Source organism: Vipera ursinii (assembly GCF_947247035.1).
Source record: "Vipera ursinii genome assembly, chromosome: 3".
In the NCBI taxonomy this organism is placed as follows: domain Eukaryota; kingdom Metazoa; phylum Chordata; class Lepidosauria; order Squamata; family Viperidae; genus Vipera; species Vipera ursinii.
In genome coordinates this window covers 56,982,781-56,998,902 of record NC_139516.1, presented here as the reverse complement: position 1 = coordinate 56,998,902, position 16,122 = coordinate 56,982,781, and the positions used below count along the sequence as shown (strand labels likewise).

General features: G+C 40.2%; 1 protein-coding gene across 1 annotated transcript in view; it reads left to right on the top strand.

Moving 5' to 3' along the window:
• The window catches only part of BTBD19 (BTB domain containing 19), a gene marked incomplete at both ends in the record, with an annotated part of 40,952 nt that extends 30,825 nt beyond the window's left edge, over window positions 1-10,127 (top strand). Inside the window, 4 exons of the mRNA XM_083357982.1 lie at window positions 6,242-6,310; window positions 7,044-7,175; window positions 8,865-8,990; window positions 9,993-10,127. Of these exons, the coding sequence (XP_083214108.1) occupies window positions 6,242-6,310; window positions 7,044-7,175; window positions 8,865-8,990; window positions 9,993-10,127 (462 nt within the window). The remainder of the gene's footprint in view (window positions 1-6,241; window positions 6,311-7,043; window positions 7,176-8,864; window positions 8,991-9,992) is intronic.
• Window positions 10,128-16,122: the final 5,995 nt, after the last annotated feature.

Here is a 16,122-nt window from a genome sequence, read left to right as displayed (position 1 = left end):
CATCCATCTGATGGTGAGAAAAGCATTGGAAACCCATTACTGTTGCAATTTTCAATATTGTAAGAAGGGATTTTCCAATTCAGGGTAATGGAACATAAAGCCTCTCTCACATGTCCTCTCCTTTCCCGATTTCTGTTCCGTTCTGTATTGAAAGAGAGTAGTGAAACGTTGCCGTCTTCAAACTTCCCCCACTTTGGTGTTCTTTTTAAGGGATATTACAAAGTACCCCACTGTGCCAAGGCTTTTGTACTGCAAGCCCTTCAACGCTGACGAACATTTACCCTGGCTGATTTCATAGTAGCTGACATGCAGAAGCCATATACCGAAACTGAAATTGAAGAGAAACCATTATGTGAAATGTTGGCAGCTTTCAACATTTCCCTAAGCCAGAGATCAAACACACAATACAATGGTTCCTGTTATGTTTGGTTTTTGTTGCTTTACTCTGCTACTGTTTGCACTGGATTTTGTCCTGTGTCACTGCGTAAAAGTTAACAGGATGTGCCACATGATGTAGTACAGCCATTTCTGTGTTGTTTGTCTATGCTGTCTCAGTTCAATAGCACATATTCTGTGTACGTGGCAGGGGGAGGAGAAACTTTGCTGTAACAAAAGGACCTGTGCTGATTTGGGACTCTTCAACGTGGCCCAGTTATTTTGTTCTTACTAGCAACATCAGCAGTATAAAACTTCTTATCCCCATCAATGATCCCAATTCTGTCACAAGCATAATGTTGGGAGAGGATGGTGTCTTTATTTATGGTGTACAAGACACAGTTGATGGATTCACCTTACCTCATTTCCTCTTCCCCCCCCCCAAAAAAAAAACATCTTCAGCTGGTGAAAGAGCCATCCTTCCCTATAGGAAAAAATATGAAGGAGGAGGTTGGTTATGACAAAGAGCCAGATAGCAGGTTTAGCCTTCTTTCAAAATGTGCTGATTTTGTACAAGTGCTCAGGTGTGTTCAAAGAGAGCCTCACCATCAGCTGATTTCAGCTAACCATTCAGCTTCTTTTGGACACAAATTTATGGCTAGTCCAGAATAGCTCATTCAGGAATTATGCTAGTCTTGTGTTCAAAAAAAGCATGAGACCCATACTGTATTCAAAAGAAGTCTGAACAACAGTAAAGAGATACGTTTCATCCTGCAGATTCACTCAGGAATTGGACTCTCCCACTGCTCTTTATCAGAATGGCCCTGGAAGATACGTAATTTTCAGAAACTGGAAAGGAGAGGGCATGTCTGCTCCAGGGGCAGGTGGCCAATAGAGTCTGGATTAATTTTCTATTGATAAAATAAATATGGAGCTTTCCGGACCTAGCTTAAAGTGATATTAGCATACACAGCTTGGTGTTAGGTTGGACAGCTGGGGTCACAAATTGAGAGCCTTTGGGACCTTATTTCTAGTTCTGTTGCAACGATGCCCAGCTGAGCTAGGCAAACACTACTGTAATATGATAGTGGGGAAGAAATTGCAGACAGAAGTGTTTTAAGGTGCAGTCTTGAATCACCGTCTTGTGATTCATAGTCAGTGTGCCCCTGAATCTGTATTTCAAATATGCCCACATTCCTTGCTTGTGACAGAGATCATAGGATTTCTGTAACTATGTAGTTTGCCCATCAGCATAACCATGTCATGTTATAAAACTCATAAAAGACAAGAAGTGACATTCTAGATATGCTAGCTTGTTTCTCACATTCCTAAATTAATACGTAATCATCCACTGTAAAATTACAAGGAAGTTCTGTTTCGGATGTGAAAAGTCAATCATCTTTCTCAAAAAGAGGTTCAATTCTGCCCAATCCTGTTCTCAAAGAATGATTTCCTCTGCTAAATTTGGAACTAAGAATTTGTCATGAAGTCATGAGGACCCAGATTGTTGGGGGCAATAAGCTGACTTTGTAATAATGCCGCTGGTGTGTGTGTGAAAGCCCTAACAAGCAGGCATATACATAGAATGAAGGCTACTGCTAAGCTTGTAAGCCGCCCTGAGTCTTCGGAGAAGGGCGGGATATAAATGGAATTAAAATTAAAATTAAAAAAATTAAAAGTCTTTTTGCATGGTTAATCTCCGTTCCTCACTTCAGATAACAGCCTCCTCCTTTAAAGCTTTCAATGCAGATACCTTTACGTCTATATGTATGTCTGCATGCATGTGTGAATTTATTTTTTAAATATATTTTATATATTGTAGAAATTTATAATCTGTTAATAAACTTCCCTGGGGAGTTTACAAAAATTAAAATACAAATTAAACATATAGTGTTTTTTTTAAAATGCTGTATCTTGTGTCTCCAGATGCATTCTTTGTTGGCTGTAATTTTCTCCAAAAAAAAAAGTTTGTGAAATAATGGTGGAACTAAAGCCAGTTAACTGCCTGTTATTTTTAGTGTTGTTATTTTTAAATGGATCTAACTGATATCTTTGTAACCTGAGGACTATAGTGATAATAGAGAGGAAATCCTCCATCCACTTCAATACCTCCACTGATTCACTCTAATTGAGTTTAATTGCTCTAACAGCATCATTATGGCACCTATCATTTGTTGGGGTGGGGTTTAATGAGAAATGAGCACTGCTGCAGTTCCTATACTGCAATTACCCTACAACCTAGGTGAACACTATTAGCGTATATTGCTTTTTTGCTATAACTTTAAGCAAGTGATATCATGGGCCGACAAGAGCTACCCCAAATTACTCAATACATAAAACCATATTTTTCCTTCCAACCAGACAAGGGGTAGGAAGCCTGCAGGCACTTTTTATGACCTTCTGAAGTATTAAGCTTGGCTGATAAAAACTGATGGCACAGTTTCTTACCACAGTATCTTCATGTGGGAAACACAAGAACGCCATTGTAAAAGCTGTAAAATGGGTATGTCAGAGTGAAAAATAGAAAATAAACTCAAACTCCCCTATTAACAGAATTCAGACCTGACCCAAAATGTGCCTCCACTCAGTTTGCAAAGTTTAGCATTCCCTGGTTAATTGCCACTCTTGACCACCAAAGATGGCCTAGCCCAGGGGCAGGCAACCTTGGCTCTTTTATGACTTGTGGACTTCAACTCCCAAAATTCCTGAGCCAGCCTGGCTCAGGAATTCTGGGAGTTGAAGTCCACAAGTCATAAAAGAGCCAAGGTTACGTACCCCTGGCCTAGCCCTAAACTGTGGTTTGCTTTTGCTCATCAGGATCATGACACAATAGAGGTAGTCTTCAACTTACGACCAGTTGCTTAACAACCATTCAAATTTATAACGGACCCCAACAAAAAGGTACCTACAACCCAGATTCAAAGTTCCAATGGCCCCTCCCCCTCCCCTACGATCATGTGATTGCATTTGGGGCACTCAGCTGGCCCACATTTACAACCATTTGCAGTGTCCCATAGTCACTTAACTGAGATTTATGATATTTTGGGCTGGAAACTGGCGCTTCCTTCTGGTTTCAAGCAGAAAAATGCCAATTGCAGACAATGGGTTTGCTTAATGACCACTGCAAAAAAGTATGGTAAAATTGGATTGGTCATGTGATGACCCACTTAACAACCTGCATGACTTCCAGGCTCAATTATGGTGGTAAGTCGAGGACTATCTGTAGACAGGACTGCCTTACCTTTATATTGTATTTGTATTGCTTCCGGGGCTTTTTAAAAAAAATAAAATAAAATAAAGCAGGATAAAATAAAATATATAAATAAATAAAATATTATGTCCGAGATTATAATTTACAATAAACTTATTTCTGAAATCATTTTAGGGATCACATTTATATAATATGAGACCTTTAGAATAGTGTGCAGCCCCTGAATACCTTGGTACAGCCTCCGGCAGCCTTTCTTCTAGAATCTCTGGCTGAAATTACATTTTTAAAAAGGCAGGTAAAACATTCAGGGTATGAACTCTGTGCATAGCCGTAGAGTAGCTTTGCTCTGGCTCTTCTCTCCCAACACAAGGTGGTCCTGTTCTGTTGCATTGTTGGAACATTATTATTCTACTGATGAACAGTCCTCAGAATTTCATGCAATATCTTTTCAATGTTCTGAATTTCTGTGTGTTGAAGTGAACCTTTCTTAAAGTTGCAAAGATTGGGAAATACTGGTATGGTATAACACAAAAGAGCCTCTTCTATACTTGAGTTCATATTAGGTTCTTTAGTCTTTCACAGACATTTGTAGGTCCAGGAGAGATTCAAGAGTAATCCAGGAGCAAGGAATAAAATGAAAGTAGTGGTTAGAATTGTGGGTACATTCTTTCTCGTTTTCTGCAAAAAGAACAGCTCATACGGAAAAACCTCTGTATGCAGTTGATGAATTTTGTGGTGTCATGATGGGGTTTGCTAAACTTGCCCTTTGTGCTTCTGAGGCACACCTACACATTTAAAAATAGATGCCCTCTTTTGTGTTCTCCATAACCACCTGGCAGCATTTCCTTTATTTGTTTGTCAAATGATGTGTATTTATTTACGAATATATACATTACTTGATTAGCCCATTTTGCAGATCAGGGGAAGACCAAGTGTGGCCACTAAAATCATAGTCTGTGTTCTATTTTCAGTAAATATAGGAACCAGATCAAAACACGAAAACATCTGATAATAATACCTAGTCTGTTAATGAAATGTCTGCAAGAAAAGTACCAAGCTCAGAGAGCACCAAGAACCTAACATTGGAGAAGCACATTGACACATAGTCATTGAAACTGAGAAAACAAGACTTTAGGTGGTATTCCAAGGTCAAATAATAGTATCGCAAAGGTGTGTGGTCAGGTGTGTTTTGCGTGGTGTTTGGTATTTACTGTTTTTGAAGCCAGCCGTTGGTGAGTTGCATGCTTGGCCTATTTAGAACTGACGCAGCCTGAGTTCAACTGGCAGGATAATGTGGTTTGCCACAATCACATTGTTTTCACACATATAGTTTGTAACAGAAATTGTTTATATCTTGCAGACTGCCTGTTTTTATTCCTTTTCACTCCCAGCTACAGTTCTGCTTAGTGAACCTGGAATATGTCAGACAAAACAGTAGTTTCATTCTGATGGGGAGCAGTAGAGCAAGTAAAATGGGATGTAAACATGTCATATGGAGACTGAAACTCCATTAAGTCTACGCATAAGATAGCTACTCTCCATACTTTTGAAATGAACTCAGCACTACATCCATAGATGTTTCCTTTACTCTAAAGAATCTAAAGCAAGCACCGGTGACTTTTTTAAAAAAAGGAAGAAAAAGCCTGGCGATGCACTTAAAAGCAAAATGTTTGATCTCCAGAGACAACAGAAACATGTCTGATGATAAAGTAATATGGTCAGTGGCTGGGGCTGAACATTTTCTGCCTTCTTCCAATCCAGATAGTGACAAGTTGACAATAGGACAAAAATGGCATTTTAAAAAAATGCATAATTTTGCTGCCAATTTTGTCAGTGCAATCTAAATACCAGACAATGAGATGTGGAAGCCACATGCCCTATATAGATGCAATTTGTTTTTTCAGTTAATGGTCAGAGGAAAAGGTTCCACAACTGTTTATTAGGATGCGATTTGCAGATTTTGCCTATAAAAATAGCTTGATTTGAAATTTCTTTCATAAAAGGAACAAAATATGTTCCTGTTAAAATTACAGACAATATTAGTTCAACAATAAGCTATGTCCCCCATTCCCCATTCACCCCATGGCACCCAACAACCCAGTCAGATAAGTTCTAAAGGAGGCCCCCCCAAGCCTGCTGACAAAACTATATCTTCGATGCCTTGTGGAAAAGGGAGGGAACCACCACAGAGAAGGGCCCTTTTCTATGTCTAGATGTACGGTACCTTCCTGTTGTGGGACTTGCAACATGCCCTGGCTTCCTGTTCTGGTGGTCCTGTTAGATGTAACTGGGGAGAGGCCAATTGATCTAATGTATCTGCCAGTAACACTGAATTATACTCTCAGTTATTAAGATCAATTTTCACCCATTCTGAGTAAACACATCTGAAAGATACCAGAAGGAAGTCCTAACAAGATATTATGAAAAAGAGAAGTGGAGCAGAGAAATGCAGAGACTTTAAATGACTGCAACATTCCCTGTCTTTTTATATGGCATTGCTAATGATTACAGTATGTAGGGATTCACCCATGAAACAAATATTTTATTTATTTTACTCTTTCCTATACTAATTCTTTCAAAAATATAGGCTATAAATGCAGTTCTACCCACTGTAGTCATTTTATCCATTTTTTATTCTTACTCTCTTTATGACAGGCAGCAGTGGCATATGGACTCCTAGATTTGCAAACATATTGCTTGGCATTTATTGAGAATTATACTCAGGTAAGAAGAGGTAGACACTGAGATGACATGCAGAAAGGCCCAATACAATGTTTCCCATTCTAACCGAGACACTGGAGACTAAAGAGAATTTATTTTAAATCAATGTAATTTTCTTTCCTATTGGGACCATGGGTATATATGTACAGATGTATGAATGTATGTATGAATACATGTATGTATGCATTTAATTAATATGGCCATTCACCTCACAACAGTGACGCTGGGTAGTACATAACCATTAAAAACCTAACAGTTACACACAATAGCCAGTGATGGCCAAGGTAAATTGTGTGTTTGTGTGTGTGTGTGTGTGTGTGTGTGTGTGTGTATGTGTGTGTGTGTATATTTTGCTGGGAAAGGTTGAGGGCAAGACAGAGAATGAGGTGGCTGGATGGAATCACTGAAGCAGTAGGCATGAGCTTAAATGGACTCCAGAAGATGGTAGAGGACAGGAAGGCCTGGAGGAACGTTGTCCATGGGGTCGCGATGGGTCGGACACGACTTTGCAAGTAACAACAGCAACAAATATATATATTTGTTGTTTTTGTTGAATGGTGCAATAGGAAATGGTGGCAGTGAGTCTAGAAATGATGTTGGAGAGTAATATAATGGGGAACTGGATTGCTCTAACCCTCTGTTTTTTCCCAGAGACACTTCATCTTTATCTAAAGTTTTTCATCCTCATATTGTATTCTGTATCTCAGAGGTATACAGCATCTTTTTTTTTCTGTAGGAGGTGATCCAAACACGTGGGTTCTTGGAACTGTCAGAACAGGCAATGCAAATTATTTTGCAGAGTGACTATTTGGCTATTGACGAGGTGAAGCTGATCCATGCTGTACGAGAATGGGCTCATGTTGGGTCTGTAAGTACTGATACGGTAGCTTAGAGGGGGAGAAATGGGGAAAGGATTTAAGGTTTCTTTAAAAAATAAGCTTCACAGAACTAGAAATAATCCTCCTCAAATACTTTGCAGTAGTCAGTGTTAGTAAAACAATATTATGATAATGATAGACTTGTTGAAATAACAGCAGAGATATGGTCATTAAATAAAAATTGTACAAGATGATGATAAGATAGGAGAATAAAAAACTAATAATCTTGTAATTCATGCAAAAGTATAATAAAAGAGGTTTTAGAACCCTCACACAGCCCAATAAGAAAGTAATCAAAGATATTTACTTGAGACAATAATTCATAGTAGTTTTATTTAATTTAATTCCATTTATATCCTGCCCTTCTCCGAAGACTCAGGGCCTACTGAGTCACTGATACTCAGGGCCTACTGAAGATCTGGAGAATAAGGACTCTTGAAGTCTCTCAGTACCATTTTTTTGAAACTAGCCTTTCTCTCCAAGTGAATAAAGGCCCCTTGCAATAAAGGCCCCATATCCCCAATTCAGTATTAGGTTGATACTATAAAATCTGTTATCATGAGCACTGACTGCCTTCAATGCAGGAAACTCAGCAAAATGCACTTTCTGTACATTGATGCTCCAGTATAGATTCCATCTCAAATCCAGATGAAAAAACGGGATTTGAATGAATCCAAATGTTCTATCCTATAAAAATGTCTACAATTGAGAAGGCATCCCTCAGTTTAGAATCTTATACAAAAATAGCATGTTAAGCTATGTTAAAAAAAATGGTTGTCATTGCCTCTTTTAAAACTATCGGAACTGTACCATCTTCTTAATGCAGGGGTCCCCAACTCCCGGTCCATGGCTGGTACCGGGCAGTGCCTATTGGGGACCAAGCCACACAAGTGCGGGTGAGCATGTGAAACTCCATTTCCGTAAGTGGCGGGTGCACGTACGAAACCATCCCCTCCCGCCGCTGCCAGTCTGCGGAGCTGGAAAGGTTGGGGACCGCCGTCTGAATGGGACTTTTGTTGCAGTGTTTGAATAAACAGAATCTAATCCTGGGTAACTTCAAATGTCAGGATAGGCAGTCATGAAAGAGTACACTGCTCCCATCCCTTTCAGAGGCTTGTTAGCATTCTCAAGCTACAAAAGCTGCAATGCTGAAGGATATGCTGATATCCTTCAGGAAAACTGGTTCTGTGATAACAGATCAGATGATTCTTTGGCTATTTCTAATTCTATTGAAAATAATGGCATATAATAACTTTCGGCCAATAAATGGCATCTTTCACTTATTGGGGGTACATTGTAGGAGGGGAACCATGCTAGCCTATGGTAGCAAACCATCAGAAGTCTGGCAGCACCATTTCTGACAAGCACACTCTATTAAAAGATATAAGCATTTGTGAACTGCAGCTCCTTCTGATCTTTTGCTATTTCAGGTGTCTACAGTAAATGTTTTTTCTTCCAAGATCCCTATATTATTTTGTAATTAGAGCAGGAATTGTAGCACCAACAAATAGATTTACTTTGAACTCCAGTATCGGGCTGAGAAATGGCAATTATACTAGTCAATAACAGTTCTGTCTTGCTATATTTTATATTTTATACTAGTTTATATTTTATTATTTTCCGTCTTTATTATTTAAAGCCATTCAAACCTGTGCTGGCCCTGTACTTATTCCCTACAGGCTGTGCTGGATAGGACTGTGCCTGATATGGCACGACCCGTGGTGCCACAGCTGCGTCTGGCTCTGCTGTCCCCAAGGGAGCTGACTTCTCTGGAAGAAGAGAACAAAAAAGACCAGATGATTCCGGTGAGGGTGGCTGTCAGCCTCTGTGCAGTTTCTGCATGCATTTCAGACCTGGCGCATTGCCATTCAGTTTGTACAGGTTTTGTAATTTCCTTGGCTTGCGTGTTCTTACGTTGTTGTCCTGCTCCCGGGGGTGAATTAACTTGCACAAGATAGGGCCTCTGGTGGTCTCATCCACTTGATTGGAAATCCATCAAAGGATTATTATTTTTTTGAAATACCCCACCCACCAAAATAGATGGTAGAAATTAATAGAGCTGCTGCCATCTGTGTCAGAAGTTCACAGAACTTACTGGGTGCTCAAAAGCTGTACAAAAATCTGATCATATTTGGGAAGAACGCCTTTGTAAAATGGTTTATGAAGACCATTTGTTAGGAAAACTGTGTAGACGAAAGAGAGAGAGGGAAAAAACATTAAAAAAATCATGTTATAGTAACTGAAAATTTGGGGGATTATTTTAAAAAAGAATCACACCGATGAATTAAATGAAACAAATCAGTAAAATTTGAAACCCCCACTGATCTGTCCAGTCTTGCTTAGAAAAGCCAATCACAGCCCAAGTACAAACAAATCTGAAGCAAAAATATATTAAGGAAATACTGGCCAGTCTACTGGGATAGGACAGGCTCTGTTGCCATAATAGATTGCTTAACGACATTTTGTGGGGTGTGAGTGTGTGCAGTGGGAAGGATTCAATGGATTAATATCAGAGCCGACATGTCTGGCTGCCCACCCACTGAACGGGAACTATTCAAACTACAATCCTTTGTTGCATATCCCAGTTGTAAATAAGTAATCCCAACATTGTAGGGAAAGGCTTTGTGACTAAGAAAAGTATAACTAGTAATTGGCAGTTGATGGCCTCTTTGTCTTTGAGAAGAGAGAAGGGGACGCATCCATTTCCCATGGCGCCTCTGTAACACATTCTGAATGTGTTACCTATTAAGTTCCATTGCTATACAGCACCGGTTCAAATATTCCGTAACCGTTTTGCCTCCTCCTAGGTAGAGAGTTTTGCTGAGGCCTGGAAAACCCATGCTCTGTGGAAGAGGCGTGGGATGCCATCCTCCTCGTGCCAGCGTCGGCGTGGCACATTGCCTCGTGTCCATCATCGCCACCTTGACCCACAGCATAAATGACATGGTATCCTTGGAATGAGGAGGAAGCAGCACTTTTATGCCAAGGCAAGGGCCAGTTTGGTTTAGTGATTAAGGCACCAGGCTAGAAACCAGGAGACCACGGGTTCTGGTCCCGCCTTAGGCATGAAAGCCAGCTGGGTGACTTTGGGTCAATCGCTCTTTCTCAGTGCAACCCACCTCACAGGGTTGTTGCTGTTGTGGGGAAAACAGGAGGAGGAATATCAGGTACATTCACTGCCTTGAGTAAATTATACATAAAATTATACATAAAAAAACCCCTCTCTTTGGTATGGTTTGCTGCTTTTGGGTTTCCCTTGGATGCTGTACCTACATAAACAGGACCAGAATTTGAGGGTGACCTCCTCCCCTTTGTATTATTTTCCAGGCTGTTCCTTCCACCCAAAATGAACAATTTGCTTTTAATCATCAGAGAAGCTTATCAGCTATTAATTCCTCTACTTTAACCCATTTGCCTCCTTTTGCTATTTAAGATAGCACTGCCTTGTCTTCCTCACTATTTCTTCTGTTCCTTTTGAGCAAATAGCTATGCTCCAGTCATAGGGCCCATCCCACCAGTTCTTTGTTGTATCTATTAAATATTTGTCTTCCTGTCTGAAGATCACCGTACAATCCTTTTGCAAACAGATGCCAAACATTTTAGAGTGATTACACTGGGGAGGGGTGGTTTTGTAACAATCTGCACCCAACTTGAAACTACCTGACCTCTTGATCAGACTACTGCCCTTGCCTTTATAGAAATAATTTGTTATACTTTAAATTGGAGTGTGTGTGTGTGTGTGTGTGTGTGTAATATCATCCATCTTCCTCCATTGCTTATCCAGATGGAGAATCATGCAGAGAGAATTCCAAAATTTCTCTTAGCCTTCATAGAATTCTCCTCCACCTCCTCCAACAGCGTGTTGTTGCTGTTATTCAACATGAATGGAATGGACTATATAAAAATGGACCCTTTTGTGTGGAACACCTAATGGTTCACACAAGCAGCACTAATAGCAATCTATTGGTTCATCATTGTGTGTGAGTTTTCTTTTTAAAAGATTTTTTTAAATGTGCCAGTTTAGAAGCAACTTCCTTGCTGCGTTGGCTCTTACAAGCAGCTTTGTAGAGGTGTGCATACTGGTGGGTCAAGGTAACCTGGGCCAAGTAAATGACTTGCCCCACCATTGTGCCATAAGAATTCAAAGTGAATCAGATCTGACTGTACTGTGGCTATTAACATAACCTATCTGCTGTTCCAGTCAAGTAAATGCCAGATACCCCGGCTGCTTTAGATCAAGATCCAGGCCCTGCCTAGATTTGTTTGTTTGAGAGTGCCTGGTTGCTAGGCAAGCCAATGACTTGGAGAATACAGAAGAAACCTCTCCTTCACCCTGTTGCAATATATTGAATCACCTGGTTCAGGCATTGCTAATATCAGCTTCTCCTCTGTGTGAAAATGAGAGTGGGAGTAAGATTAGCCAAGAGCTTATGGTTAACGCAGTTATAATCTAAAATAACAAATATGTTGCAAACAGGTAAACCAAGATCCACACTTCATGAGCATTATGTGATTTCTAAAAATTGTAAATGCAATTGTTTATGAGACGGAGGGATTTAGAACAGATTGGAGATATTAATGAAGATGCAATAATCCCCTTCCCACTTCTAGGTCGCTACTGCCTTATGGGGCTGTATACTACGTTTTTTGTTTCTTGTCATGATTTGAATTCCAACTGCCCTGTCTCCATGATTTTATTTGCCATTTTGGAAGTAGGTAGAAGATACCTATTATGCTGTGATATTTTATGCGCGATTCCAAAGCACTTGTATTTAATACTCAAAACAAACCTTGACAAATGCATTATTTAAAAAGCCAGGAGCACATAAGACCTTTCAAACGCTGAAAGCATTTGAAACTACAGTAAAACTATAGAATAGCTTCATAGAACTATTCAGAATTAAGTCCTTTTGTTAATAGACCACGTCTGTTCTAGTAGGCTATTCTCTGGGTTGTACAGCTGTGTTGTCCAGCTGCACCCTTTTATTTATTTAAGTGGAAAATTCATTGAATTAATAAATGTGCTCCCATCTTGTTGTTTTCTTACGTCAATTATGCAAGTCAGTGTACAACTGTATTCCCTTTTCCTATGTGTTCTGTTTTTAATTAACACTATAACGGATTAGGTCAGAGGTAGGCAACCTTGGCTCTTGTATGACTCGTGGACTTCAACTCGGCTCAGGAATTCTGGGAGTTGAAGTCCACAAGTCATAAAAGAGCCAAGGTTGCCTACCCCTGGATTAGGTGATTCCATTGGTAAGAGAGTTTGTCACCTCTACTCTCTCAACTGCTTCTTGAATCCAACTCAGTCTTTCTGAGTCTTGTTCCTCAGATTAATTGGCTTACAATAAGCAGCCTTCTTTACCAACGTGACCATTATCCAGATTGACCAGTGGGGATGATTGGATGTACAGTCTAAAACATCTGGAAGATAGCAGGTTGTGGAAGGTGAGTCAAAGCTGACAGTCCCTCCTCATTGCCATTTACTTCATGTGGCTTTTACTCTAAGGCTGTTTTAATTTTGTATGTTGCTTATTACAGCATTGGGAGAGGTTTTTTTGTTTTTCCCCCCTCATGTATGCAGCTGCTATGTAAAAATGGCTGTCTTATGCCTACACAATCCATAGCCAGTATGAAAGGTAAAGATTTTCCCTGTCCTATCATTTCCCACTCTGTTTCTTAGCTGAGAGAGCCAGCATTATCCAAAGACATTTCCATATGTATGAATGTACATGTATGCAATTACATTTGAGAATATAAATTCCTTAGGAATTTCTCCACCCTCTCCTGCTTGGCAACATCAAATAATACACATCTTGACTTTCAGCCACTCCTTATAGCACTTTAGGGACCAATTTATCCTCACTGTTGCATCTTTGAACTCAGCATCCACTGCATACCATCATTTCCCAGTGACCTTTGAACCAAACTTTTATTCAACCGCTTTGTCCTCACCATCCACAGATCCCAGTCATGTTTAGTGTAGCTAGGAAGCACTTTCAACTGAACAAATCAATATAGTAGCTGATTTCTGAGAACACTAGTTTATCAGTGCTCACTCTCTTTTCATTATTTTTCTCCTCCACGGTTTCCATTGCTCCATGAAACAAGAGTAGAAGCAAAAAAAAGCCTTTGATTCATTATTGCCCTGTTCTATCAAGCTCATGAGATGCATTAGTCCCCAAAATCCTGATAGCATAGCAAAGCTGCATTTGAAGACATTTCCTCAGAATGGGCATGAATCAAGGAGATAGAACAGTGGAGTAGTGTCAGATAGTTAGGTTCTCCAGTGAGAAAGAAAATGCCCCAAAGTACAGAATGATCTCATTGGAGTTTCTTAGGAGATATAGAGGAAGGAACCGAAATATTAGTTTTCAAGGAGTGGTAAGGAAGTGCAATTTTTAGGCTTTTGTAGTGCATTTTGCTGGTGTACTGCTAGCCTCATACAGTAGACAAGGACGTCAATCAAGCAGACATGCAGTAAAATTGTCAGGTGGTACTTTGTTAAAAAAATAATAATCTGAAAGCAGAAACTTGTTTTGGCCTCACTGAGATTGAGAGATGCAAGGAACTGGATACACAGTATGTAAATGGTGTCCAGGAAATGTTACCTTGATTCTGCTGAATAAGGTGATGCTCAAAAAGTCCTTGCATCATGCTCAAATAACAGCCACTTCTAGAGTTGTCCACTGTGGCCTCAATTCTATCCACAAGGCTAATGGGCACTGTGACATAAAAGGAAACTGCCAGTGTAGGGCAGTGTAGTATATACAATCAGTTTCCTGACGTATGATGGTTTTTCAGCTGTACCAGTAGCATCTGTATGTGTATATTTTAAATCACTCTTACATGCCACCTAGAGTCTTGTGAGATGGGCAACCGTATAATGTGATAGTAAGTACGTACATGCATACGTACATACGTTGTTGTTGTTAGTTGCAAAGTTGTGTCCAACCCATCATGACCCTATGGACAATGTTCCTCCAGGTCTTCCTGTCCTCTACCATCTTCTGGAGTCCATTTAAGCTCACGCCTACTGCTTCAGTGATTCCATCCAGCCACCATGCTCTGTCATCCCCTTCTTTTGTTGCCCTCAATCTTTCCCAGCATTAGGCTCTTCTCCAGTGAGTCCTTCCTTCTCATTAGGTGGCCAAAGTATTTGAGTTTTAGCTTCAGGATCTGGCCTTCTAAAGAGCAGTCAGGGTTGATCTCCTCTAGGACTGACCGGTTTGATCGCCTTGCAGTCCAAGGGACTTGCAGGAGTCTTCTCCAGCACCATAGTTCAAAGGCCTCAATTCTTTGGCGCTCAGCCTTTTTTATGGTCCAACTTTCACTGCCATACATTGCAACTGGGAAGACCATAGCCTTGACTATATGCACTTTTGTTGACAGGGTGATGTCTCTGCTTTTTAGTGTGCTGTCTAGATTTGCCATGGCTTTCCTGCCCAGGAGCAATCGTCTTTTAATTTCTTGGCTACAGTCCCCATCTGCAGTGATCTTGGAGCCCAGGAAAATAAAATCTGTCACTACCTCCATTTCTTCCCCATCTATTCGCCAGGAATTGAGAGGGCCGGATGCCATGATCTTGGTTTTCTTAATGTTAAGTTTCAACCCACGTTTTGCACTCCCCTTCTTCACCCGCAACAAGAGGCTCTTTAGTTCTTCTTCACTTTCTGCCATTAGAGTGGTATCATCTGCATATCTTAGGTTGTTGATATTTCTTAATTCCAACTTTTGATTCATCTAGCCCTGCCTTTCTCATGATGTGCTCTGCATATAAGTTAAATAGGCAGGGCGACTCTCTAGCTTTCTCCATGATCCAGCATATGTTTGCAATTTGATCTCTAGTTCCTCTGCCTCTTCGAAATCCTGCCTGTACTTCTGGTAGTTCTCGATCCACATACTGCTGAAGTCTAGCTTGTAGGATTTTAAGCATAACTTTACTAGCATGAGAAATGAGTGCAATGGTGCGATAGTTTGAACATTCTTTGGCACCGCCTTTCTTTGGAATTGGAATGTAAACTGATCTTTTCCAATCCTGTGGCCACTGTTGCGTTTTCCAAATTTGCTGGCAAATTGAGTGTAGCACTTTTACTGCATCGTCTTTTAAGATTTTGAATAGCTCAGCTGGAATACTGTCACCTCCACTAGCTTTGTTGTTGCTCAGCTTTTCTAAGGCCCACTTCACATTCTAGGATGTCTGGCTCAAGGTCAGTGACCACCTCATTGTGATTATCAGGGATGTTAAGCTTATATAGTTCTTCTGTGTAATTTTGCCACCTCTTCTTAATCTCTTCTGCCTCTGTTAGGTCCCTGCCATTTTGGTCCTTTATCATGCCCATTTTTGCATGAAACATTCCCTTCATCTCTCCAATTTTCTTGAAAAGATCTCTGGTCCTCCCTATTCTATTGTTTTCTTCTATTTCTTTGCACTGTTCATTTAAGAAGGCATTCTTATCTCTTCTAGCTATTCTCTGGAATTCTGCATTCAATTGGGCGTATCTTTCTTTTTCTCCCTTGCCTTTCGCTTCCCTCCTTTCCTCAGCTATTTGCAAAGCTTCCTCAGACAGCCATTTTGCTTTCTTGCATTTCTTTTTCTTTGGGATGGTTTTGGTTGCTACCTGTTGTACAATGTCGTGAACCTCTGTCCATAGTTCTTCAGGCACTCTGTCTATCAGATCTAATTCCTTAAATCTATTTGTCACCTCTACTGTATATTCAACAGGGATGTGATTTAATTCATACCTGAGTGGCCTAGTGCTTTTCCCTACTTTCTTCAGTTTAAGCCTAAACTTTGCAATGAGAAGCTCATGGTCTGAGCCACAGTCAGCTCCTGGTCTTGTTTTTACTGACTGTATAGAGCTTCTCCATCTTTGGCTGTAGAGCATATAGTCAATCTGATTTCTGTGTTGACCGTCTGGTGACATCCATGTGTAG